The sequence below is a fragment of the Tupaia chinensis genome, unplaced genomic scaffold, assembly GCF_000334495.1.
Source record: "Tupaia chinensis unplaced genomic scaffold, TupChi_1.0 Scaffold000113_1, whole genome shotgun sequence".
NCBI classification, from domain to species: Eukaryota; Metazoa; Chordata; class Mammalia; order Scandentia; family Tupaiidae; genus Tupaia; species Tupaia belangeri.
Window position 1 is genome coordinate 6,931,189 of NW_006159577.1, and position 24,937 is coordinate 6,956,125.

At 41.9% G+C, this 24,937-nt stretch overlaps 1 protein-coding gene across 2 annotated transcripts in view; it reads right to left on the reverse strand.

The window, feature by feature from the left end:
• Window positions 1-24,937, reverse strand: part of PLPP4 (phospholipid phosphatase 4) — a 153,317-nt gene that overhangs the window by 79,716 nt on the left and 48,664 nt on the right. Inside the window, exons 2-5 of one of the 2 annotated variants that reach the window (XM_006143959.1) lie at window positions 19,243-19,351; window positions 9,091-9,181; window positions 4,216-4,279; window positions 1,934-2,058 (exon numbers count right to left, since the gene is read on the reverse strand). In XM_006143959.1, coding sequence (XP_006144021.1) covers window positions 1,934-2,058; window positions 4,216-4,279; window positions 9,091-9,181; window positions 19,243-19,351 — 389 coding nt within the window. Of the gene's footprint in view, window positions 1-1,933; window positions 2,059-4,215; window positions 4,280-8,206; window positions 8,268-9,090; window positions 9,182-19,242; window positions 19,352-24,937 lie in introns of those variants that run through there. The other variant, XM_027770125.1, reaches the window with a different exon arrangement.

The window sequence follows — 24,937 nt, forward strand, 5'->3', positions numbered from 1 at the left end:
GTTTCTCTGTCTCTGCCTGTCTTCCATGCTCATTAAAGAAATAAACAAACTTGTCTTGTAAAAAAGAACATTTGTTACTGGGTTGAGAGGCTACTCTAAACCTGGGACAATCTCAAGATCCTTTTCATAATTACATATAGAAAGACTTTTTCTCTTTTCTTTTTCAGCATATGGAACAATGTTCATTATTTTTAAAATAAAAAGATACACAAATATGATCAAGCAAGCTAACATATGTATCTCCTCACATAGTTACCTTTGTGTGTGTGTGTGTGTGTGTGTGTGTGTGTGTGTGTGGTGAGGACAGCTGAAATCAACTCTTTTAGTGAATTTCTAGTATACAATACAATATTATTAAATAAGTTTATTTTTCCAAATAAGCACACATTCACAGATTTTAGGGGCTACAACTTAGACATATTTGGCGGGAAGAGGAGCACCACACAACCCACTACAGTCTCCAACAAACTAGTGGAGAAAAAGAGTTATTTATTTAAATTAACTCCATGAATGCTTTATTGTATTTGATCATTGAAAGCCCTAAGACAGGATTAAACAAGCTGCTAAACCTGTCTGAGCCTCAGTGTCCTTGTATATTGAACGGGGACAACCCTGACCTGGCAGGATGTTGTGCATGTTGACATTGACTCATGTACAGTGCCTGCACATTAATATTTTGTGGACAGGCCCTAGTCTCCAATGGCTTGGGAGCAAAATGTCCAATAGTCAGTTTATAGAAACCAGCATTTCGATTTCTTGACAGAACCACTATTAGAGTATGTCTTACGTATTTAGAAAATAAGAAAAGATTAAGATGACAGTCTTGCCAAAGGTAAATAAATAAAGATCACACATGTGGGGACCAGGACTTTTTATCATTGGAAGAGCCAGTCTTTTCCCAAGTGGTCACTAGTGGTCACAGATCTCCAATTATTCCAAGAATCATAGTGTGTCACTACCTGTGGACTCCCCAGGGCATGCACAGTCTGAATTGATCTCTGTATGCCCAACACCTGCCATAGTGCCCAGCACCCAAGTCAGGCAATAAACAGCCGATGGAATGACAGGAGCCAGGATGTTCTAGAAATTTCGCCTCTCTTAATAAATAATAATATGGGTAATTACTGTTTATTTAAAGCAAACTAAGTGCTTTACATATTTTAAGTGTATTAAATAAGATAAGTACCTAAACATTTTGGCATAGCAGGGGCTCCAGAAATGTTAGTGATCATCACCACTTATTTTAATCCCTCCTCTAACCCACAAGGGAGGCATTCTTATTCCCACTTTACACAGTAGAAACTGAGAAACATCGAGGGAAGTCACAGAGCTAACACTTGACCCAGCCACTTCAAAGACCTGTGTTCTTCCTACTACACCACACTGTCCTGATTCATATTATTTGCTTTCGCTGTAAGGCTGGTCCAACCCTCATATTATAATCAAACCATATATTAGTGTGTGTGTATGTGTGTGTGTGTGTGTACTCATATATGAATGTGAATGTATGTATGTAAGTGTGTATGCATGTGTGTGTGTGTCTGTATATGCAAATATACACACAGTACCTTAACTGAAGAAATACACTACAGAGAACAATAACCTAAAAAAGGTAAGTTCTCAAGAAACAGTGAATTCTCTTGTGCCATCAAATTCCTGAATTGTACTGTCAAGGAGTCAAGTGTTAAAGGTTACACTTGGCCGAGTTCATGAAAGCAGCACATAAAATGTCTTATAAATTCTAGAGCCTCGTTCTAAGGCTTATTACTTCATGTCAAATACCTTGTTTCTAAGCCAATCACCCTACAGTGAAGCAAACTGAATGGTGCTTAGCATGCACATACCAAAGCTATTGTCTCCATCTAAACTCTCAAAGAAAGTAGTCAGGAAACATAACTGGGAGAAATACAGACTATCTGAGCCATGAACTTACAGGAGGAGTGGATGCTGGGAAAGCTTTTGCGGCCCTCGGACACCAGATCTGGGTCACCTGTACAGTGCATTTCTGAGTTCATCACTCCATCTGGAAAGCAGCGGTAAAAGAAATCGGGGCGAGGTCTACAAAAGACACCATGGACATTTTCAATATAAAATGCTGCCATCACAAACAAACCCCCAAGATGCCCCCACCATTCCCCGCTGCCCCCAGCTCCCTCCTCAAGCCCCCTGCTAGCAACACTGGACCTTCCTATGCAGCACTCTAGATATGGAGATTTGGAGGAAAGCTTAGGCTCTAGGGCTTCAGAAAGATTGAGTTGGGAGTTCCTACCTACCACTCACTATTTTTGTGAGCTTAAGGGTGGTCACTTAGCTTCTCTCAATCTAGTTTCCACACCTGTAAAAGAGGGAATTACCTAACGCAAGGTGAGGTCCTGAGGAGTAAGTGACATGACTTACAGAGGCACCTGGGAATGACACCTGTGGAATAGTTACTCCCAGGCTTGAGTTATGGCTTTATCAATTCAGAAGCTGCTTTCAGAATCAAGACTCCAGGCACTTTCTTAAATATCATCTCATTTAGTCTCAATGAGAGGACTGGGAAGCTCATATGCAAGATGCAGAGAACATAGTCTCCCTGTTTGCTTTCTCTGGTTCAGATCATGGTGGAGAGCCCTCAAGAAGGAAATGGGTTGACCCTGGCCATGAAGTAGAGCCTGCTGCAGCAACCACAGCTAATATTTAGTGAATTCTTACTGGGTACCAGACACAGTGTTGGGCACTGCCCATATATCAAATATGATTCTTTAGACAATCCTGAGGCTGACTCTTGGGCTTTCTTCATATTACAGGGGAAAAATAAAGGCTTAAGATTATTACTCTCTTCCCTAATGTCATATGAAACCAACAACAGACAAGGACAAGCTCTGAACCACAGCAATTGGAGGATTCTTCACCAGTGCTTAACTGCCTCGGTCAAGTGTGGATTCTTACATAGATGTATAATGGTCTATCATGTCACAATAGCTCTACTATTTTCCAACTGCGTACCATGGGCAAGGATTTGCTAGTACTGTGAACACAGTGGCCTGTTACTGTGCTATGGGGTCACAGTTCACACATCCTGGCTCATGAGCCTCCCAGCTGCTGGATCTAGGTAGAGCCTTGAACACCTATCAGAGTTGCTGGTATTCTCTCCCTTACTTGGCCAGTGTCTCTCCAGGTGTGGTTGTCCACCTACTGCACCAGAGCTCAAGAGAGACAAGACCTGATAATCAGCATTCTATCAGAGCCCCACAGTAACTCTGAGCATGAGAGCTGGAGGAGCAGTGCAGCACAAGTCATGCACTGCCTGGCTTTCATGCTTCTCCTGCCCCTCATTGTACGGCCAGCACCCTGTGCCAAGTAGATAACTGGCAAATGTTGACATTGCAAGAGAGGACCTAACTCATCTAAGACCAACAGCAAGTCAAGGTCTAAAAGAGGCCTTGAATTCAGATCTTTAGACTGCTAATCTACAGCCTAGCTCAGGGCCAGAAAGAGGGAAACATAAACGGGAGCACACATCATTTCTCCAGGACAATAAAAGAAACATACCATAAACCAAAGTTCAAATGCCAATCCATGCATCTCCAGAAAAGAGAATAATACATAAGTAATCTAGATTAATTATTAAGAACCAATACTGGTGAGGCCAGCAGATGGCAGTTCTGTCGCTGGACTCCCATGTAGGCGACTGCAGTTTTGAGTTCTGGACCCTGTGGCCTAAAACTCATGCCAGATGCATGTGTGTGCATGCCCAAAACCCTGAGAGGAGAATGAAAGAGAAGGGATTGTGGTGTGGCCATCCGTTCTGGGGGTGTTTTCTTGCTTTCTGTCTCACTCTGTACCTCTGGTGAGCACACATGCCCTATAGTAAAAATCTCTAAAAAAAAAAAAATTAAATTAAATTAAAAAAATACTGGCAAGTGAAAGGGAGTGTGGCAAGGCTTTGGGATAGTAGTAAATGAATCTGGTAATACCAGCAGTGGGCCTTGGCTACCAAGAAAGTATAGTCAATGGATATTTACTTACTATTGGCCACCTTTCTAAAATAATGAATTCTAAATTCAAAGGAGAGGAGCGGTCTATCCTGAGAATGGAAGGCCTAGAAGGACAATAATTCAAGAGAAAACCAAAAGAGTACAGATGTGTCCCATCCAGTGTCCTCTGGCCAAATATTCCTAAGTAGATGACTTTGATAATCTATGCCACCATTAGTTTCTTTTTGGAACTTACCTTCCCACTATTAACTTAATAGTGTTTGTGCAGACTCCATTCAAAGCAAGAGCCAAGGACACCGCTATAAAACAAAACCAACAGATGGAAAAATAAGCACCTGGCTCTCACATGAAAACCACTGTCATCACCACCACCACCATCGTTGTCATCATCATTACATTATAATACTATTTATAACCACACAGATATGAACAATACTTTAAAAACAGAGGAAAGTCTGGGTAACAAGAGTAAAATATAATTGGGACAGGACTTTGGAGAGTGGCTCATAAAATTTCAAGCCCCTATGACATGAAATTTATCTTTCTTCCTTGCTTGAAATTTTGAACACCGCAGAGAAGCCCATCTATCATTTTCTGGCCTGATATGAACAGATTTAATACTACAGCATGTTGAATTTCTTTTACTGGTAGCAAGAATCATAACTTTTTTTATTTCCTCCTGGCAACCTCCTCAGACATAATTCTAATCAGAGCAGCCGCTGGAACCCTGCTGCAGAAGAGGACATTCCCACTCGCCAATTAGCTTATTGTTGACCCACCACTCGCCGACAGCTGTCCATTTGTTATCAGACAGATCACTGTTTCTGAGGTGAAGCATCCAAAACCTCACTGGGTTTTAAGAAGTTTTGCTCAGCTGGTTTATTTTGCCATTTAAAACAGCAAGAACCTCTAGAATGCATTATTTCAAAATATATAACGTAACAACTTTTTCTAAGCCGCTTGGAACAACTTTGCTGGGTGAAGTACAGATGGTCCAAATGGTACAAGTGACATGAATCACAGAGCTCACATGAATCACAAAGCTCTTCCTGCAAAACGCTTGCCCCTTTCCCCTGTGATTTACCAAGAGTTAATAAAAGGCACCGTCAGCGCCATCAATGTGATGGAAGGTCGAATACCTTGCCCAAGCCACAAACATCTATCGATACCCCTTTCCATTGCTTTGTTGAATAATAAAGCGTGCAAGCTACCATTTTCCTTTGGCAAATATTAACTGTTCAATACTAGCTGAGATTTATTTTAAAATATAGCAGTGGATGGGGCATTTTCGGGAAGGAGCTGCCTAGAGCGATTCACGGCCATCAAGGAAGACAAACGAGTTATTTTACCAGGGGAAGTACTATAGAATGGCCAACAGGGTCAGTGAAGTCACAGGTCTCAGAGATGGGGCCAAAACCGACCTGCTTTTGAAAGCAAAGAGAATGGGAAAGATATATTCAAATGTCTATTTTCGTCAAAAGGAATCTAATCACCAAGTGTGGGATGGGAAGCAGGTTGGCCATATCTGACTGTGATGGCAAAGGAAGGACAGGCCACAAAGTTGGAGAGCAGATCAGGAGCCAGCAACACAGACCTGCCCTTAGAACAAGGAGCACACTGCTGAGGTGCATACATCGGAACCAAGCTTGGGGGAACTTGGAAAGATCCACTGACTGTGTTCCACACCCACAGACTTTTCCTTCCTAAAATGCCGGCCTTCCTTCTTTCTCACAAGCTCAGAACGCTGCTGAGGGAGGCCTCTTTGGCAGGGAGGAGAGGAGGAGGGATATCTTCACTGTATTCTGAGAAGAAAGACAACAGAGACCTGACTGTGGTCTTTTCTCTGTTAGGACTAGCCTGGCAGACACAATACAGGTTTTCCCATTAGGGCCAGGCTTTTTCTTATCCTGGTCCAAGTGTGGCCTTAGCGCAGATAAGGTCTCTGGGAACAGACATTACTAGCGGATCTCCAAATGCCCCACATAAATCTTGGTGAACTTTATGCACAGCTACATTGATTCAGAATGCTATAGACTCTTCCAACCTCTGAGTCTGATGGGCCTATCCCAACACATAGCAAGCCTTCAAAGAAGTTTGAAGCAGATGAGCTGGAAAATATATGGATGCAATGTAACTGCCAATAACTGGCAAGTTCACTCTGATCCAAACGCCTAAAGGAGACAGAGAGGGATGGGAAAATGGAGTGATGATATTTAGTGTGGAAATCATTTAAGCATTTTGGAAATGAATGAAACTGATTAATAGTTTCATCTGAATAGGATAATCCCTAGGGGACCAATGCAAGGGGCCTCTCGCTGATATCAGAGAGAAGGCTGTACTGAGATCAGATGTATGATAGGTCAGACGAGCAGAGAAACAAATGACCCCAATCAAGAGCACTTGTTGATTAGCCACAAGCCAGTGGGCCTGGTTTATGAAGCCTGCTTATCCAGCACCCCAAAGCACTGTAGGTTTGAGAGAAGAGGCAGAAAAACAAACTGGACTATGTCTGATAAAGAAATCCAAAGCAACATGCCTTGCAAGTTGGCTTGCAATCTGCCTGTATTAAGGGCACTACTGGTTATGAACATTTCAGAGGATTAGAAGCCTTTTGCTATTATTTTTCTCATTGTTGAAAATTTAGCATTACTTTCTTACAGCGTTCCCTGTCATACAAACTTGGCCATTCTGCAGTCTGAATTCCTAAAAGCCTGATGCTGTGGGGGGCAAACGTCACTCTTCTCATCCAACACCAGACGCACAAATGTGGCCACTGTGTACATACAGATAAGAGGAGTGCTTGAAGTCCAGCTTCAGAAGCCAGAGTTAAAGTCTGCAGAACACATCTGAGTAAAGAAGAACCCTGAGAACTAAACCCCCCTCACTGAGAATGTCCTGAATTCCAGATGGCATTGGAAAAAATCTACAGCTAGTTTCCTGTCCTTGGTTTTTAAAGATTACTGTTCTACCCCCCTACTTTCAAGGCTTTCTAAAAGCAGTAATGGTTTAAAAAAAAAAACAAACAAAAAAAAAACAACCAAACAAAAAAAAACTCTGCACAATAGGGGGCTCTTCATCATTTTTATAAAGCAGGCTCTCATTTATTGAGGCAAACAGAACATCCAATAATTCCACCTTCTTTGTTAACATATAGGAGACAGAGTATGGTGTTCCATTTTGAAATATCATCCTAAGGGAGATTTAGCTGAGAACGAAAAAATTTGGAGAAGGTAATGGTGAGTTACTTACAGCTATAACAACAGCCCAACTCCAAAAGCTGGCAGTAAATTATAACCATAATTATGAAAGACAGTTTTTGCCCACAGACACTTACCCTCGGACTCCATGCCAGGGGAGTCACTAGAGTAAATCGTGAAGCAGAGGGATTGCCAGGTGAACTGAGAGAGGTCCCAGCAGGACATTTTGGAAACCAGAATAATATTTGTCTAAACATAGCCTGGCCATTCAAGCCACATGTAGGAGAGCAGATATGCCCTTTTGTGGAAAAATGAATCTTTCTTGCATCTCAGCTCAGGAGACTGAGACCAAGTGATCAAAATGCCAAGCCACAGATAATCAGCCTGGGCACATCTGACCTGAGTGGGGTCTACAGACTAGCCAGAAACTCATGACTTTTCTATCCAGGCTGGAGAGATGAGTTGAGAGTCACAGTCTCTGTCTAGGAAGTTTGGATCAAGAAACACAGTGGACTTGGTGGTGAACACCAATGCTGGACAATCAAACAAGTTTGGGTCAGAAGCAATCACCATCATGAGCTCAAGTTTCCTACAAATCAAAACAGTGGGGCAGCAGAAACAAAGTCCAGGAAGGACGATAAGGCTGGAAACACAAGAAGAGGGAAGGCATGTTCAGACAGAGCTGGCCAGTCATGAGCCAAGAGGGCCATCACCACCTTCAATGGCCCAGGTTGCCACTCCAGTCCCCACAGGGCATTACTGAACCTTCATGCCCCTATTCTTGGAAGTCTGTGAGACTGTATGCTATACCCCTGTAATTAAACCCCTAATTTATTTTAGTTAATTTGAGAGTGATTCTGTCCTTTTGAATGAGACAAGGTCTAACTAAAGCCTAGTTAGGTAAGAAAGCTCTTGACTGTTCTTCATATCCTAGATTTAGCCCTCACGCTCATTCCTTTATCAGGAAAGAGGAGGACCAGATTCTGCCACATTTTCATTTCTTCAAAGCCCAATAATTAACAAACATACCCTTCAGTGAGAAACCTCTTTTCTCCAGATCCACTTCCTCAATGGTAGCATGCATACAACACACCAAAAACAAATTTTGGGGTGAGAATTTGGGTAATTTTATGTGAAGTGTCAGAAATCAACCTAATTCAGACTTCCTCATATTTCAAGCTGAAAATCTGACTACAGGCTAGTTTATTTTCATTGCTAAACAAGTCAAATGGTCTTGGATATCTCTTAATGCTGTTATTTACTCAGCATTTGAGTAATATGCAGACCAGAAAAAAAAAAAACAACAGATTTAACCCTAAAATGTTAAACAATCGTCCCAGGCAGATATGACTCATCTTGGGGCATATTTGTAACAATGATGTATAATCAATTACAAAGACTGTAGCATTATTCACAAGATAACAATTGTTAACTGCCAAAATGTCCTTCAAACTGAAGATAAGGTATGGGGCTTGTTTCCAATTTCTATTTTATTTCACACTTGCTGGTGCCTAAATCAATCTAGCAAATGCTGATTTCTGGGTTGCCCATAATGTGGGCCTATTAGTCACAAATATGAGACTGGACAATCAGGGGTGACCAAGTTTCAGAATTGTTTTCGCCTTATCACCAAAAGCTACCTCTGCCTCTGTGCCTGGACAGCACAGAGCTCTGATGTGTAAGAGTTGTTATTAACATTCAGCACGATGGACAGCGACAGAGGGCGGCCCTGAAGATCACTGACTGAGGACTGCACACTGGCTCTTTGGGCTTAAAGCTTATTTTGTCTTGTTTCTCCCGGGCTTAATTTGACCAAAAGAAAAGTCAGTCGGGTGCAACTGAGGTTTTTATAAAATGTAATAATCTAATTAAATTCAGCCCAACCCCTAAAGCAAGAACTGCAAATACTCTACCTAAGAAGGCTTCCTTAATTTCAGTCTTGTCTGTTCGCCGGATAATTTTCACCACACAAATAACAGCCAGAGGTGTGAGGAAAGAAATTGCCTGGAAGAAACAACAAAATAATCCTTTATGAGGACATCAGTTCACTATCAGAAGGGCTGATTGATAATTAGTTCCAGTTAGCTTCATTTAGACTCACCATTTGAATGATTTTACTGAACTCCTGACCTCAAACATAAAAGAATGATTTATATCTACACTTAGAGACTACACAGACTTGAAAAATTGAAGATCTGATTGTAGGTTATAATTGATTTGTAATTGCTGGGAGTCACATTTAAAGTGGTGGCTTTTTAAGCAGAAAAGAATAGTCTATAATTATGATGACTCATCTTTGCCAGTAACTCCCCTCACGTTCTCCTCTGTGCAAAAGTGGGAGAACCTTTGGCCTCTCATTCCCATCTCTCCGGCAACAGGAGAACATGTGGGACTTGTTGAGAGTCAATCAGTTTATTCCCTTTTGGTGTTCTTTTGTTGAGTATTCATTTATGCAAAGCGAGTTAGTCCATTACATAAAGTCTCTCCCCTTCCCTTCTTCTATTCCTTTCCCCCCAAGCAGACACCTACCACATACTTAATGAAATAAGGTGGTGGGATTCAGATGTGACCAACATCTACTGTAAACCTACTACTAGGTCCCCTAGCTTCTCATCTATTCCAGGGGTATCACATTTATCTCCAAGACTATCACCACCTAGAAAGCAAAGGCCTCTTACAAATTCTTACACACAACAACAGGAGAATAAAAATTTTAAAAAGCCAATAACCTCTTCAGCATTTTGCATCTCTTGGATCTGTACTCTGGGCCTATATTTCATATTCAAAAATAAAACCCCTTAAGTAGTTTACTTTTAAAAACCTACTATGAGGCAGGAACTGGGCTGGGTGCCATTAAGTCCAGGAGCCTTTTAAGTCCTCATGATAGCTCTGTGTCTTCCTCAGGTTCAGTGACTAACTGACTTGCCTGGAGACACCCAGCAGGTCAGTAGCAAGGCCAGGCTTATGAGACCAGGTTTTCTGTCTCTCATATCAAGTCTTCATTCTATCTGTCCATAATTTGTAAGTTGCTCTTAAATAGTCCAACAACCAAAAACAGTATGTGGGTTGTTTCCTTATGATTATAATTTCTTAGGAAAGCAAATTTCAGGAGCGTCTGAACATCTCACAAATCCACAATTAGCTTAGCAAAAGGTGGTTGGAGGGGTAGGGTGTGGTAACTACTGATTACACTGTTCATGCCTTGAAAAATCTTCATCTGTGCTCTAATAAGATGTTGAGTTTTAGAGAGGGGCTATCTGATAGGACTAAGTCATGTATGGAAGATGCATTTCTTTTATAAAAGCAGAATTCATCCAAATAAACCTGATCTTTCAGAATAACTTGGGATATTTTACTCACTTACAACAATCAGATCACCAGAGCTCACTTCATCTTGAGACTCCTCTTTGGGAACTGTCTTCAGAGACAATTTGCAAGACATGAGAAATCCCTCTCCTTACTTGCCACCATTTCTTTCTGACCACAAATGGTAGGAACTAGTTTGCTAATCCTCCTTACCAGCTATGGCCTTGAATGACATGGAGCATTTAAAGTCAAAGAAGCAAGTCTTGTCACCATAGAGGGTGTTCAGAAGCATAAGGCATAGGTGCACCGGAAGAGATTAACATCTGACACAAAGGCCCAGCTGTGCTGGCATGCTGCTAAAATGCTGTGCTCTACAGGATGGGAGGCCTGGGTTCTGTTCCTGGTCTAACCTAAAGACTGAGCATGGTAGCTTGCACCTGTGATTCTGGTGGCTCATGAGGCTGAAACAGGAGGATTATAGCCCATTTGAAATGCTGGGATAGGAAAATAAAGACACAAAAAGACCCTGTCTCAAAGCAAACAAACAAACACAAACAACAACAAACTGATGCAGAGAAGGCAGAAAATTTCTTTCCTTTTTTTTTTTGGAGAGGTTTTCGCTATAGGGCGCGTGCGCTCGCCAGACAAACAGAGAGAGACAGAGAGACAGAAAGCGAGAAATCACCCCCCGGGGGGGATGGTCACGCCGCAATCCCTTCTCCTCCATTCTCCTCTCAGGATCTTGGACACGCATGTACACACGCCCGGCGTGAGTTTTAAGCCACCGGGTCCGGTACGTGACCCACGGTCGACTACGTGGGAGTCCAGCGACATAGCCATTATGCTAACTGCCGGTCCCAAGGCAGAAAATTTTCTTAGTAGCTGCTGAGTGACTGAGAAACACTGCTTCAGAGATTTGACTTATGCATTCATTGGTGCATAAAGAGTGATGGCTGAAGCACCACTTACATAAGTCCAAAGTTAGGGTTAAGGCCAAAGTAGTTCTTGTTTCCCCAAATCTAAACATCAAGCCTATTAGCCTATCTCACTGTTTCCAGTCCCTGTAAGCGCCATCTATACACTGGGCCACATGCTTTCAAGAAGGAGAAAGTCTACCCAAGTGAACAAGCCTTTAATGATCTCACCAGCAAGTAAAATCTTACACAGGAGAACAATACAGCCTGAAAGAAACTTTACAAGACATTCTCAGCTGATATATTCTGAGGTTAGACAAAGATAAAGCCCTGGGGGCCTGACAGTGATACAGTGGTTGGGTATGATGCTCTCTGCAAGACTGACCCACATGGGAAAGTTCTGGGTTCATGCCTGGAGACCTCCCTAAGGACATCAGGGATGCATGAGTCCATGATCCAGGTGGGCTGGCAATGAGGGTGGGTCACAGTGTCAAGGCCATATTGGGAGTGTGTTTTCTCTCTCTCTCTCGCGCGCGCGCTCTCTCTCTCTCTTTCTCTTATTAAATAAATAAAGTTTGAGGGGAGAAAGAAAGAAAGAAACCCTTGAAAAAATATGAGCTGGGAAGACTTTCCCAGCAAGACTTTCAAAGGCTGTCAAAGGAAATCTCAGAGAAGGAATGCATTGACTAAATAGATGAGCTGCCAGTTAGGAGAACTGAGGGCGTGAAGCCCATGTGTAAGACCTGGAGCAATCCTTAGAGCTGTCCAATGACTTTGGAAGGGTCTGAGACGCCCCACCCCTAAGGATTCTCAGGCAGGGGAATATAGCCTTTGGAAAAAGTGCCACAGCTCCCACCCCAGGACATTTCGACTAAGCTATCTCTACGTGCTTGTGTTCATGTAATGTGTCTTCCTCCCTCTCATCCTAACAGCACTTGGCCCCAATCTCCTTTCTTCTTTCTGGAAGCATCCCAGTCATATCTTTCATCAGTACAGTCCTCAAATCAGGACAGAGATATATTTACATTTATCATCTACTCCTTTTGGACAAAAGGAAAAAAAAAAAAGAAAGAAAATCCTAAGGTAAGCTTACTGTAGGAAGACCGTGAGTGGTTATTGTTTATTAAACAAGACCCAAGAGATAACAGGAAATCCCAGTCAAACACTGCAGGCAGGCACAAAGAACATATTAAACCCTTCAAGACTTGAGTTTTGCTCAACCTGAGTATAGGGCTGCTGATTGGACATACCTAAGTTAGAATCACAGACTAGCACACCCTGCTAAGGACCTAAATATTCTAGGCACTTCATGCAAATTAGCTCATTCAGTCCTCACAGCAACCCCTGAATTAAGGTACTTACTTAAATGACAGAAAACTAAAGCAAGAGAGGTTGAGAAAACTGCTGAAAGTAACAGTTAGCGAGGGGTGAAGTGAGGATTTGAACCCAAGCTGTTTAAATTAAGGTCTGTATTTTTAACCACAATGCTATAGTAGTATTCACCTTAGCTAGTAAGAAGCATTGAATAACACACAGTAAATGCCTATTCTCCCATTCAGAGGAGAAAGGGAAGGCTTATTCCCAGGACATAGACAAATAATAGAAATGTCAGACAGCGTAGTGGGTTAAGCACCTACTCTGTGTTAGGGACTTTCCTCACATCTGTCTCATCTTCTAACAACTGTGTTGGGGAAAAAAAAAATCATTCCCATTGTATAGATAACAAAGCTAAAGCTCAGAGCAAATGCACCAAGGCACACAGCTAACGGGACCAGGATTCGCCCAGACTGGGCTGCCATGTTAGGTTGGCATCCTGAGTGTCTGTGATCACCTTCACCCTGCAGCTTCATTTTACAGATGGTAAGACTGAGGCTGGGAGAGGTAATGTATGAAACATTTTGTAAATTACTACTTGTGCTACACAGCACCAACATGAGATAACATGTATACATCATTAAGCAGGACCTGCTCATGGCTGGCTTTGCATGATGTTTGGTCCATAAGCTGGGAAAACAGATTTCTGTAGAAAAAAATGTGTGGAACAGACTTGGCCTCAGAAGAGCTGGGTTCAAGCCCAGAACTGACTCAAAGCTTTGTGTCCCTGAGCAAGTCACTTAACCTCTTCACTTTGACTCTCAATTTCCTCATGTATAAAATGGGTATAATAATGATACTCAAACAAAAGTATTGCTGTAGAATTTAAATATTTAAATTCGCTAACAAGGCTCATTACCTACTACACACTAAGTGACACAGATCTGTCACCTCACTTGATGCTCTCAATATCCTGGGAGAAACACACTGTTAAAGCTCACTATTTTTAGGGAAAGTAAGAATCACTACCTTCTCCTGTGAGGATGGCCACACCACAGTCCCTTCTCCTCCATTCTCCTGTCTGGATTTTGGGCATGCATACACACACACCTGGTATGAGTCTTAAGCCATCAGATCCAGGACTTGAACTGTGGTTTGGTAGTTCAGCACCTTAACTGCCATGCCATCTGCTGGGCCCTAAAACCTCCCTTTTAAAGGTAAGGAAAGGTAAGGAAAGGGAGATACTGTAGGGCAGGTGATTTTTCCAGATTCACCCAAATAATGAGTGACAAAGCTAGGAAGTGATTCAAAGTAGGCCACCCTGGAGCCCTCACTAACTGCTCTGTGGTAGAGTCTGACATAGAGCTAGCTGTTGATTACCATTGCATTATATCCCAGGAAAAGACTATTAAGAAATGACCCAAGCTATACCAGTAAGCGGATAGCAATACCATGTCACCAGACACATGGGACTGAAACATCTTCAAATTCAAGTCTGCCTGTGCCCTTAGATCTGAATAGTGAGTACCCTCAATTTCCTCATGTATAAAATGGGTATAATAATGATACTCAAACAAAAGTATTGCTGTAGAATTTAAATATTTAAATTCGCTAACAAGGCTCATTACCTACTACACACTAAGTGACACAGATCTGTCACCTCACTTGATGCTCTCAATATCCTGGGAGAAACACACTGTTAAAGCTCACTATTTTTAGGGAAAGTAAGAATCACTACCTTCTCCTGTGAGGATGGCCACACCACAGTCCCTTCTCCTCCATTCTCCTGTCTGGATTTTGGGCATGCATACACACACACCTGGTATGAGTCTTAAGCCATCAGATCCAGGACTTGAACTGTGGTTTGGTAGTTCAGCACCTTAACTGCCATGCCATCTGCTGGGCCCTAAAACCTCCCTTTTAAAGGTAAGGAAAGGTAAGGAAAGGGAGATACTGTAGGGCAGGTGATTTTTCCAGATTCACCCAAATAATGAGTGACAAAGCTAGGAAGTGATTCAAAGTAGGCCACCCTGGAGCCCTCACTAACTGCTCTGTGGTAGAGTCTGACATAGAGCTAGCTGTTGATTACCATTGCATTATATCCCAGGAAAAGACTATTAAGAAATGACCCAAGCTATACCAGTAAGCGGATAGCAATACCATGTCACCAGACACATGGGACTGAAACATCTTCAAATTCAAGTCTGCCTGTGCCCTTAGATCTGAATAGTGAGTACCATGGAGTGTGGGAAGAAGGCTGGGGGCTGGAAAGAGCCTAATTCTCCGGGACAGTGTGTCCATACCCTAAAGGGCCAATGTTTTCAATTAGGACATTACCTTGTGCATCTCCCAATGAAACCAATATAGAAGTGCCATTAATCCCCAGTCATTGCTACACCCAGAAAGTGGGTGCCATGCTGCCTGGGATGCTTCTGAGAAACAACAGAAGATGAAGCAGTGTGTCTGAAGGGGGAAGGACATGATAATGCCAAGAACTTTTAACAACCAGAAAGTATCAAAGCCAGAACAGCGCCTGATGTTAGGATGTCAGCCAAAGAAGAGCTTGTCACTGGGTTCATTTACATCAGACAAAACAATGGGCCCACAGTGCCTTCCTTCTGGCATCTGACAGAAAGGGGTGCTGAAAAGTGACTATAAAGACAACGTCAGGACACGCAGACACCTGGAAAAGGCCCTGCTGTGGGTAAACAATTATATCCCGTCACAAAGAAAAGAGCTGTCTATGATTTTTTTTAAAAAGAGCCTAAAAATTAAACTGTCTATCATGAGCCAGTTTAGCTCTTTTCCTTCCTTCTGGGGATGAGGAACTGACTTTATTTCTGTCTTCCTTAGAAGCATCCTCTTCCAGCATAAAAAAATCCTGATTTCAAATGAACACAATATCAGTAATAGTCTATGAGAAAAAGTCTTCTGGACTTACAGTGTCCAAAGCAAAAAGAAACAAAAGCAATGAATAGGTTGTCTTGGGGAGATATTTATTTTTGAGCCAAGGGATAAAAAATTGCAAACCCTTATCATTTCTTCAATTCCCTACTGGAGTCTTGCCTCTAGTTCAAAGGCATTCCAATAATTCTTAAGTGCCCAGTTTGTGTTCATGTCTGTGCCTCCCACTTGGCAAGAAACCATAACTTCTTCAGCTTTGCCATTGCCTGGCACCATACTTAGATCATGGCAGGTGCTTCTGAAACTGTTGAATTAAGTAATAATGAACTAACCTGAAGCTGCCTACAATCTGAATCTAACCCTGCTTCCTTTGCCCTTTGCCCCATAGATATTCCAAACAAATTCCTATTCACTGGGTCTGCACAGCTCATCTGTATCACTTACACACCTGCTCTTCCATGTATGACATGCCACTTGCTACCTCTCTACCTCACCCAAGTCCCAAGGAGGCATCACAACAGAATGGCTCCAAAGGACAGCTAGTATGCGGGTCCTGGTCCAACTACTGACTATTGTATACCTTTGGGCAAGTTTTAATCTCATTTGTTTTGTTTCCTCCACTGAAATTATGAGGTTAACTAAAGTACTGACTTCAAAGCATTCTGAAATGGATTAACTGAGATGCTCCTTGTAAAGTGATGAACACGGTTTCTGCATTCAAGAAATGTTGGCTGCGACTGTAGCTCATAGTGACAACAACAATGACGATGATGATGATGACGAAGCTCCTTCGAAGTTTACCTAAGACATTCTTCTGGCCCTTTCCAGATTCTGTTTCATAGTAGAATCCTCCAGGGTCCATGAAGTTATACTCCAAGTCTGATTTGACTTCCCATTATCTATGGCCTCTATGGCTTTCCTTGCAGCAGGCTCCCTAGAAGTGTTCCCTGAATGTACAAAGAGATGACTACAGACAGCAAAAAGGAGTGTATTGAAAAGCAACAGCCACTACCACCTGAGTTGCCCTACATTAAAACATAGGCTTTTTTAAGACGCTCTGATAAACTCCACACACTCAGCAAGAAACTGTGACCTCTTTTGAATAAGGAAGCAGTCTTCCATAAAGGCACCTGACTGCTTGAGAATATCCAGGAAGTGTAAGTCAAGACTCAGTGCATCTAAATAGAATTCTTTGCCTGTCTCTCCAGTCAACAGTAACACTGAGTCATCAAAGAAAGCAAGCTCAAAGGAAAAGAGCTTTTGGAATCAAGTAGTTCTAGCCACACCCAAATTTCATGTTCACAGACATAGTCACCTGAGTTGGTGGTGTCACAAACAGAAAATAAGACTGTATTCTGCACTTAACTCAATCCCTTAACCATTATTCCATTAGTTTTCTTGTTACATTTCACTGGTTGGCTCTTCTAAAATGCACACACACATGTACACACATACACACACACACGACTCTAAGGACACTAATTACCCAATAAAGAAACATCTAAGTCTACACCAGCTACCTTTAAAAAACACTGTGATTAGTAAATTCTCCTTTACAATAAATAACTCATCCAACCAAAAGTAAGAGACCCCAAGATTTTATGTATTAAAAAATGAAATTTGAGCTTTCAAAGAAAATCAAGCTATTTTAAATATCAGTGAAAATATATGCTCCATTACAAATTCCTCTACAAACATCTGAAGGTTTTAAAAGATCAAAAGAAGATAAATGATATCTTATATTAAACTCTTAATAAAATCCAGATGAACAAATCTAATTTATGTGGTGACAAAGAATTATTCATCTGTGTGTTATAGGTATTATACATGTATGCTGGCTTTCCTTTTGCTATTTGGAATTGCACTAAATCTTGTGATCAAATGAATGAAATTCATCAACTACTATTAACAAAATAAAAGGCTGAACTTATTTCATTAGGAGATTAGAGGGTATGAATCAGTATGTGTGACTGAATATCCTTCTATTCTGAGAATCACAGCAGTGAATAACTCCGCTACTGTCTCATTCCCACTACCACCAACACACAAATTGCTCCCTTCTATTTGTGTCTGTAGCCAGAATATTTGTGGCATTTGTATCTAGACTTCAAACAAACCATTGTTCATAAATATAGGACACAGCCACAAATTCCTCACAATATCCATATGAACATTCATCTCTAAATGGTGTTTTACAGCACATGAAATGTAAAGTTATATGAAGAATAGGGATAAATAATAAACAGAAGCATCCTCCTGTTAAACTCAGAGAGTAAACTCATTAGACACACACCTTTATTTCCAGAATTTATAGAAGATGTGAGTTAGAGCAGTAATAGAAAAAAACCTAATTTTAATTAACACTCAGGTGTCAATATTGCCATCAGTGGCTCTAACTTGTCTATTTCCCTGAGATTTACCAAAAATTCAGTTTATTTTCCACCAGAAAAGACATTATTGAAAAGCAATTACAACAACAATGCTTATATGGAATTATGAGCATTTCAGAGTTTATAGACACAAGGATCTTTCTAATCATCACTAATTAACAATATTTCCTTCATAAAATCAGAGGGATTTCTTTCAAACTGTAAAAATATTTCTATGTGCTACATGTAAGTTCTGGAATAATCATTTCAACTCTTTGAGCATAAGACACAGTGCCAGGTCAACAGGAATAACCTTTATGCTACGAGGCTGCCCATTCAAAAATTATATTATTGTTCTGTAACAAAAGGGAGCTTAAATATTTTCTCTGCCACAGAAAGATTTAATAGCAATTCTCCAGGGATTAATTAGCATGAGCAAGGATTTTCAAACACTCTGCTCCAACCTACAAGAAAGCCCCGTAGCTGAGAGCTGAGGTCCAGAGCTGGCTGCCTGGATCTGCCCCTGCTGTGGCTCACTTGCTGTCTGACTTCAGCCAAGTACCCTCATCTCTCCTGGAATACAGTTCTGTACCCAAGATATGTGAGCAACAGTGACACCTTCACTGGGATGATGGGTGGAACTAAATGAGATCATCCTTTCTTAAGCTCTCAACAAAGTGCCTGGCACATAGGAAGGAAGTATGAAAGGTTGCAATTGCCATGCAGCAGGGGGAGGAGGTAAAAATAACCCCATTATCTCCACCAGCTATTTGGATGTTTGCCCATTTCTTCTAGAAGGAGAGGAAAACAGGACACTATCCAGAGGACAAACCACACACAGTATAGTCTTACCAATGGTCAACAACTGATGCCCTAAAACCAGGAAAGTGGTTAGCAGAACCGTGGTGCCTTAGTTTGGTAAGCACTCACAGCTCTTTATCCTGAAAAACCAGGGGATAGGAAATTCTTGTTGCTAGCTTCTATTCTTCCTTTTTTGTAAATATTTGGAAACAACTCAGCATAGCCCAGGTGAGCAAGTGCCTTCTCTTTCCCAAATGTTGGGCAATTACTACACCTCACATGACCAAGAAGCTCTCTTGAGCATCTAGAATTGAATTTTAATTCAATGGACTGTCCAACTTCTCTTTCTTTCAGGCTGCTTACTGTCTTCAACAAGGGTTGGGAAAACAAAGATGAAAACCTATTTGGTTTATACTTGGAAGGGCAGTCAAATCAGCCATGAAATCATGGTACTTACAAACATGAGGCGGGTAGGTATGTTGTCTGATTGCACCAAAGGATTTTTATAGAGCCAGATCTCTTCCGGCTGGATGACTCTCTGGAATGGATCCAAAAACTCTGTAAAACTGAAACAAACAAAGAAAAGTGTGTGAAGCCTGAGCATTGGGCTGCTGCCTGCAGTTCCCAGGGAGGTCAACTCCTGTATGTTCTCAGGGGGAGAATCCAGCCTTCTGGGAAGGCAGGGGAAATAGGCAGCCTCTGTAGATGTTTCTCAGCAAGTTCCAACTGGAGAAAGACTGAAAGAATTACTGAGACTTTGTAGAATCTTCTGTTGCCATTTGCTAGCAAAGAACAATTCAGGGTATACAATTATAGCTGTGAGTGTGACATACAAAGACTCTTAAGAAGTTGGTGTTTCATAATGAACTGAAAACTGAAGTGTAAATTCAGTGTTCAGACTGGGCAAGGCAAAGCAATTAGCATAGTCTCTGGGAACTCAATGGGCTTGAGTTGGAGTAAGAGTGAAAGAGCATCTGGCTCCACTTGGGCAAGAACTGTGCCGTTCTAACATTCCATATCCTGATGGCGCCATGCCATCCCCACGTCCACTAGGGGGCAGAGTGAAAATGAAAAGTTTCTCAAAGAAGGTAGTATTGAAGGTTGAGACAGAAGGAAAATGCAGAGGAAAGAAATAAGGGGAAAAGGGAAATGAGGTATGTTGTAGGACTGTTGACATGATGGCTTTCAGCATCCCATCTCATCTCTTCACACTGCCAGATCCCACTTACCCCTGAGAACCCACAGCACTCGGCTGCCTGTGTTGTGTCTTTGCTGGTAGGGCAAAGGAAAGCAATCTGCCAGGAGAAAAACTGAGATATGAGGGGTAGCAGAGACTGAATCATGAGTGTGGTTTGTTTTTTCAGATCTCAGCCATCTGGCTACCTCCCAGCTCTCTAGGCCAGCCTCTACCTAATGAACTCAGTTCCCCATGGTTTCAGACACAGCTAGAAAGAGCCAAAGAAGCCAGGTTATTCTGGACTTTGAATGCCATGTTACAGAATTTCTATTTTAAGCCAATGAGAGATCCAGCAGAGAGGTGTCAGATGAGAATTACAATTCAAAATTATGGCCCTGGCAACAGTGACAATAGGACTCAGAGGAAATCAGAGAAGGGAAGGCTGGAGGTAGTTAGGGGTTATGGCAAGAGATGCCTAAAAGTAGAGAAGAGAACAACCGGCTGGAAGGACATGTAGGTGGGTACATGGGAAGAGAAGCCATTTCCAGATCTTCTGGGAAAAGGGAGACCATGAGCCAAGATGAGAATGGGAGGGATGGGAAACAGGGAAAGAGGAAGAGGTCAGTCATCTCCTCTTCTAGGAAGCCATCCAGGGTGGCCAATAGTCCTAGTTTGCCTAAGACTTTCCCAGTTTCAACACTGAAAGTCCTATATCCCAAAACCCCTTAGTCTTGAACAAATAAAGACAACGGGTTGTCTTAAAGTTGTCCTGGTCCCCAGATAGAATCAGGCATCTCACAGCCTTGGATTCTATCCTAGACTTGGGCCTTTGGTTAATCATGATCTGTTTGCATTTTTGGCTACACTGTGAGATGTGGAGGGCAGGGGACTCCAGGGTTATAAACTCGGAGCCCACTAAGATGGCTAAGCCACTGCAGGAGCTCAGCAACTGCAGACTTGAATGTCTACTTGAGACTCTGAAGAGTTGCCACAGAAACTGTTTTCAATTTTATCAGCCTCATGCCAACTATATGAGGGGCCTTCAAAACGTTCATGGGAAAAATGGAACTAAAGTACAAGTTAATTTCAGTGAAAAAAAAAAGAGAAGTCTATTTATAGTTTTTCATAATATGCATTTTCCATGAGCTTTTTGAGGATTCCTCATGTCATATACCTAAAAGAGATCAAATCTGACTTTCGTGTCTTACTCTCTACATCCCTCTCTCCCTCCCGCCTGGCTTCCTCCCCTTCCCCATCCTCTTTCCTCCCTCCAACCATGAGGTTCTAAGTAAAAGAAGAAGAAACAAAAGAAGGAAGGAAGGAAAGAAAGAACGAGAGAGAGAGGAAGGAAGGAAGGAAGGAAGAAAGGACAGAAGGAAGGGAGAAGAGGGGAGAAGAGAGGAGAGAAGAGGAGAGGAGAGAAGAGGAGAGGAGAGAAAGAAAAGCCTGTGTATTCATTTAATTCAATAAGAAAGAGATTTTCATGGCATTTTTCTTAGCATTGTTTCCCCAGCACCTCGGCCTAGCACATGAGAGTCACTTGGTAAATATCTGCCACACGGCTAAATTAACCCACACAGTACCATTATCACAGAACTCAGTCAACACTTCATCAGGCCTGAACTCAGAACATTTCTATTGCAGAATCTTACTATAAATGCACTGAGATCCTTTCATCAGTGTGCAAGTAACTTCTGCTAAAACTCTGCTAAATCCGCTCTTCAAAATTCCTTCAAAAAGGGAGTATGGAGGAGCACCCTGTCTGGGCCTCAGGAAACCTGCTCTCTGCCCCAGTCTTCCCATTATGCTACTCTGTGCCATGGGGCAAGCCACTTCTTCTCTTGGGTCTTCATGTCCTTCTCTACAACAGGGGAAGACTAATTCAGAGACTTCAACCAGAGACAAGTCAGAACTTTTTGGATGGCACCTGGCCTCAAACCTCTTAGTATAAACAAGGCCTGATATTATGGATTTTAAAACACCATGGAGGTGCCTCTGATGGGCTCTAGATTCCCTGTACTGAAATGCATCATCTCCAAGGGTCTCACATCCTTGTTAGCAAACAAAGGCGACATGGTGATTTAACTCTCCCCATTAACCACTCTTCCATATGCTTCAGGACAAACTCTGGAGTCAGACCCACCAGAATTCAAATCCCAGTTCTGGCAATGTGGCTCTTGGTTAGGCCCGTCTCTGAGCCTCCGTTTCCTCATCTGTAATATGGGTACAACTAAAAGAGCTGAAATAAAAATTAAGTGAAAGAATACATACAGAATGTCTAACAAAACAGGAACAGAAACTAGTAAATTATTTTTTTTTAACACTAGCACTTTACTCAGGCTTATACCTACATGTTTTTACTAGACAATTTTTAAGGCTTTTGATCATTTCATTTTGTGACAACTTACTTCCTGTTCCTGAGATATTAAGACACTTTAAATGAAAAAAAAGAAAGAAAGAAAATATAATTAATTTCATTTGAAAGGTATTTTTAAGACTCTGTTACCAACTTGTGATACTAAGGCTTCTAAAACACTCCGGTTATTATGGCTGCATAACAAATTACCCTCAAACATTTTATTTTGCTCATGATTTTGTGGATTAGGAAACTAAGAATTGTTGGACAATTGTCTTAGGTAATTCTCACTTAGAATCTTCTATATGGTCTGGTCTCGGTAGTCAGACATCAGCTGGGGTTAAAGTCATCTGAAGACTCAACCTGCTGAATATCAAGATGGCTCATTCACCAGCCAGTGATGCTGGGAGCTGAGTTGGAGCTGCTATCAGAGCTCCTTCACATGCTTTTCCACCATGGCACTCTCAGAGTAGTCAGAATGCTTCATGGCTACTGGCTTCCTCTAGAATGGTTGTCCCAAGAGACCTAGAAACAGCTTAGCCTCAGAGGTCACAGAGTGTCATTCCCACAACATTCTGTAAGTTAGGAGTGATTCTTAAGGTCAGCCCAGATTCCAGGAAGGGGAACTGACTGTACCTCTTCACTGGGGTATGGCAAGATCCCCCTACAGAAAACCAGGTGGATGAGGAATAAGGCTGCAGCCACTTCTGAAATACAACTTGCCTCCCAGAAGATTTATTAATACTGTAATAATCATACAGCCTCTATGCTGAGAGACCCCAAAACCTTACATTTCGTTTCTTCCCCACACAGCCAGCCACAGAGCCAAGAACCCAGGCACACCACTGCACACCTTCCTCCGTCACCTTATTTGACTCCCAGGTTTTCCTGTTCTCATAGCAATGCTTCTAAAGACTTATGCACCCAACCTTTTGCACAATCCCTCACCCCACCCCTAGTAACTGCAGCCAGAACATATCTATCAAGCAAATTATACCCTCTGGGAGCAGCAGGACCAAGAAAGATAAATGTCCCTTCTCCAGCCACTGGCATCTGCTCAGAGAATCCAGATAGCAAGGCAGCTGTTCACAGGACTGGGATCTTAGCAAAGCAAATAAGGGCTGAGGTGGGCACACGTGGGACAGAAAGTCCTGGAGACACCTTCAGTGTTTCCAAGAAATAGAAACCCTGCTTCTAGTAAGAAGTGAAGCTCGGTCTCTAGTTGCCTCTTCACCAGGGCTTACAACCCACTGAGGTCTCCCCAGCAGTGAATTAAGTCAGTGGTTTCCAAATCTGATTGTGTCCAGGAATCTCCTGGGGGGTGGGGGTAGGGGGGCTGTGGTTGAAGATCCAGAGACAATAGGCCCAGGGAAGGCCTTAGAAATGACATTTCTAGCAAACTTGATGGAGGTACAATGCTGCTGGCCTGTGGATCAAACCTTGAGTCACACAAGGCCAGAGCATCAAGCATCACCCGAGAGCTTGTTAACAGTACACAATCCTTGGCCCAACCCAGTCCTAGTGACTGAGAACCTGTATTAAATACAGGAATTTGTGCCCATGCTATGGTTTGGCAAGTACTTCCCAACTTCAGCCATTTAAGAACCAAACTGACTGGTTTTACCCTATCATCCCTTCTACCTGTACAGTTACTTTTCTTTAGATTGAATCCCCTTGTAATTTAAGTCAGTTAACTTTAGAAGAAACTTTATGTCACTGTTTAATTATAAAATCGATATTCTCTACAAAAATAGCTGGTAAACACCAAAATAAATACAATGGACATATGGGCTGGCCCCCTAGTGCAGCAGTTAAGTTCTATGCACAGGAAAATAGATTCCACTTGGCTGACTACAGTTCCAACACTGGCCGCTACAGCTTCAGAAACACATGTATGTGTGCCCCAAATCCTGATGGGATGAAGAAATGGAGACATGATTGCAGCATGACCATACCCCATTAGCTGCTCTGTCTCTCTCTCTTGTGAGTACGTATACTCTCTGGTAAATTAAATAAATAACACTTAAAATATAGTGAAAACATAAGTGTTAATAAATCTTGCCGCCATTGTCTCAGGACAGAAGCCTACCCTCTATGAGGTTTAAAGAAAGTGTGTCCAACAAGACCTTCCCATGCAGGATGGAAAGGTGGAAAGGATGGAAAGAGAATTGGAGGGGCAGACAGGTCTTCTCCTGGACTTGGGTATTAGGAAGGTCATGGCCATGCACAATCTAAACTCACCGTGGAGCCCCTAAAAACATCTCAAGTATCACTTGTGCCACAGGAAGAAAAAAAATACAAATAAAAAAAAAAAAAAGAAAAGAAAAGAAAAGAAAAAAGAGAGATGCAAAGGCATAGTAATCTGGGCCTTTTGGTGTAGAGAAAGAACTAGCCTTAATAACTTGCAAAAGGCACTGTAATGCTAACTAGTATAATGACCAATGTTCCTGAGTTTTCAAGAAAGACTGAAAAAAGTGCAGTGACTCTGACCACTGGGGGAGTATGTAAAACTGCCTAATCTACCTCCCTCTCTCTCTCGCTTTAAAAAAAAAAATTATTATTTCTTATTAACATTTAATTGTTATATATCTCTTAAACACATAACATGGTTTTTCAAAG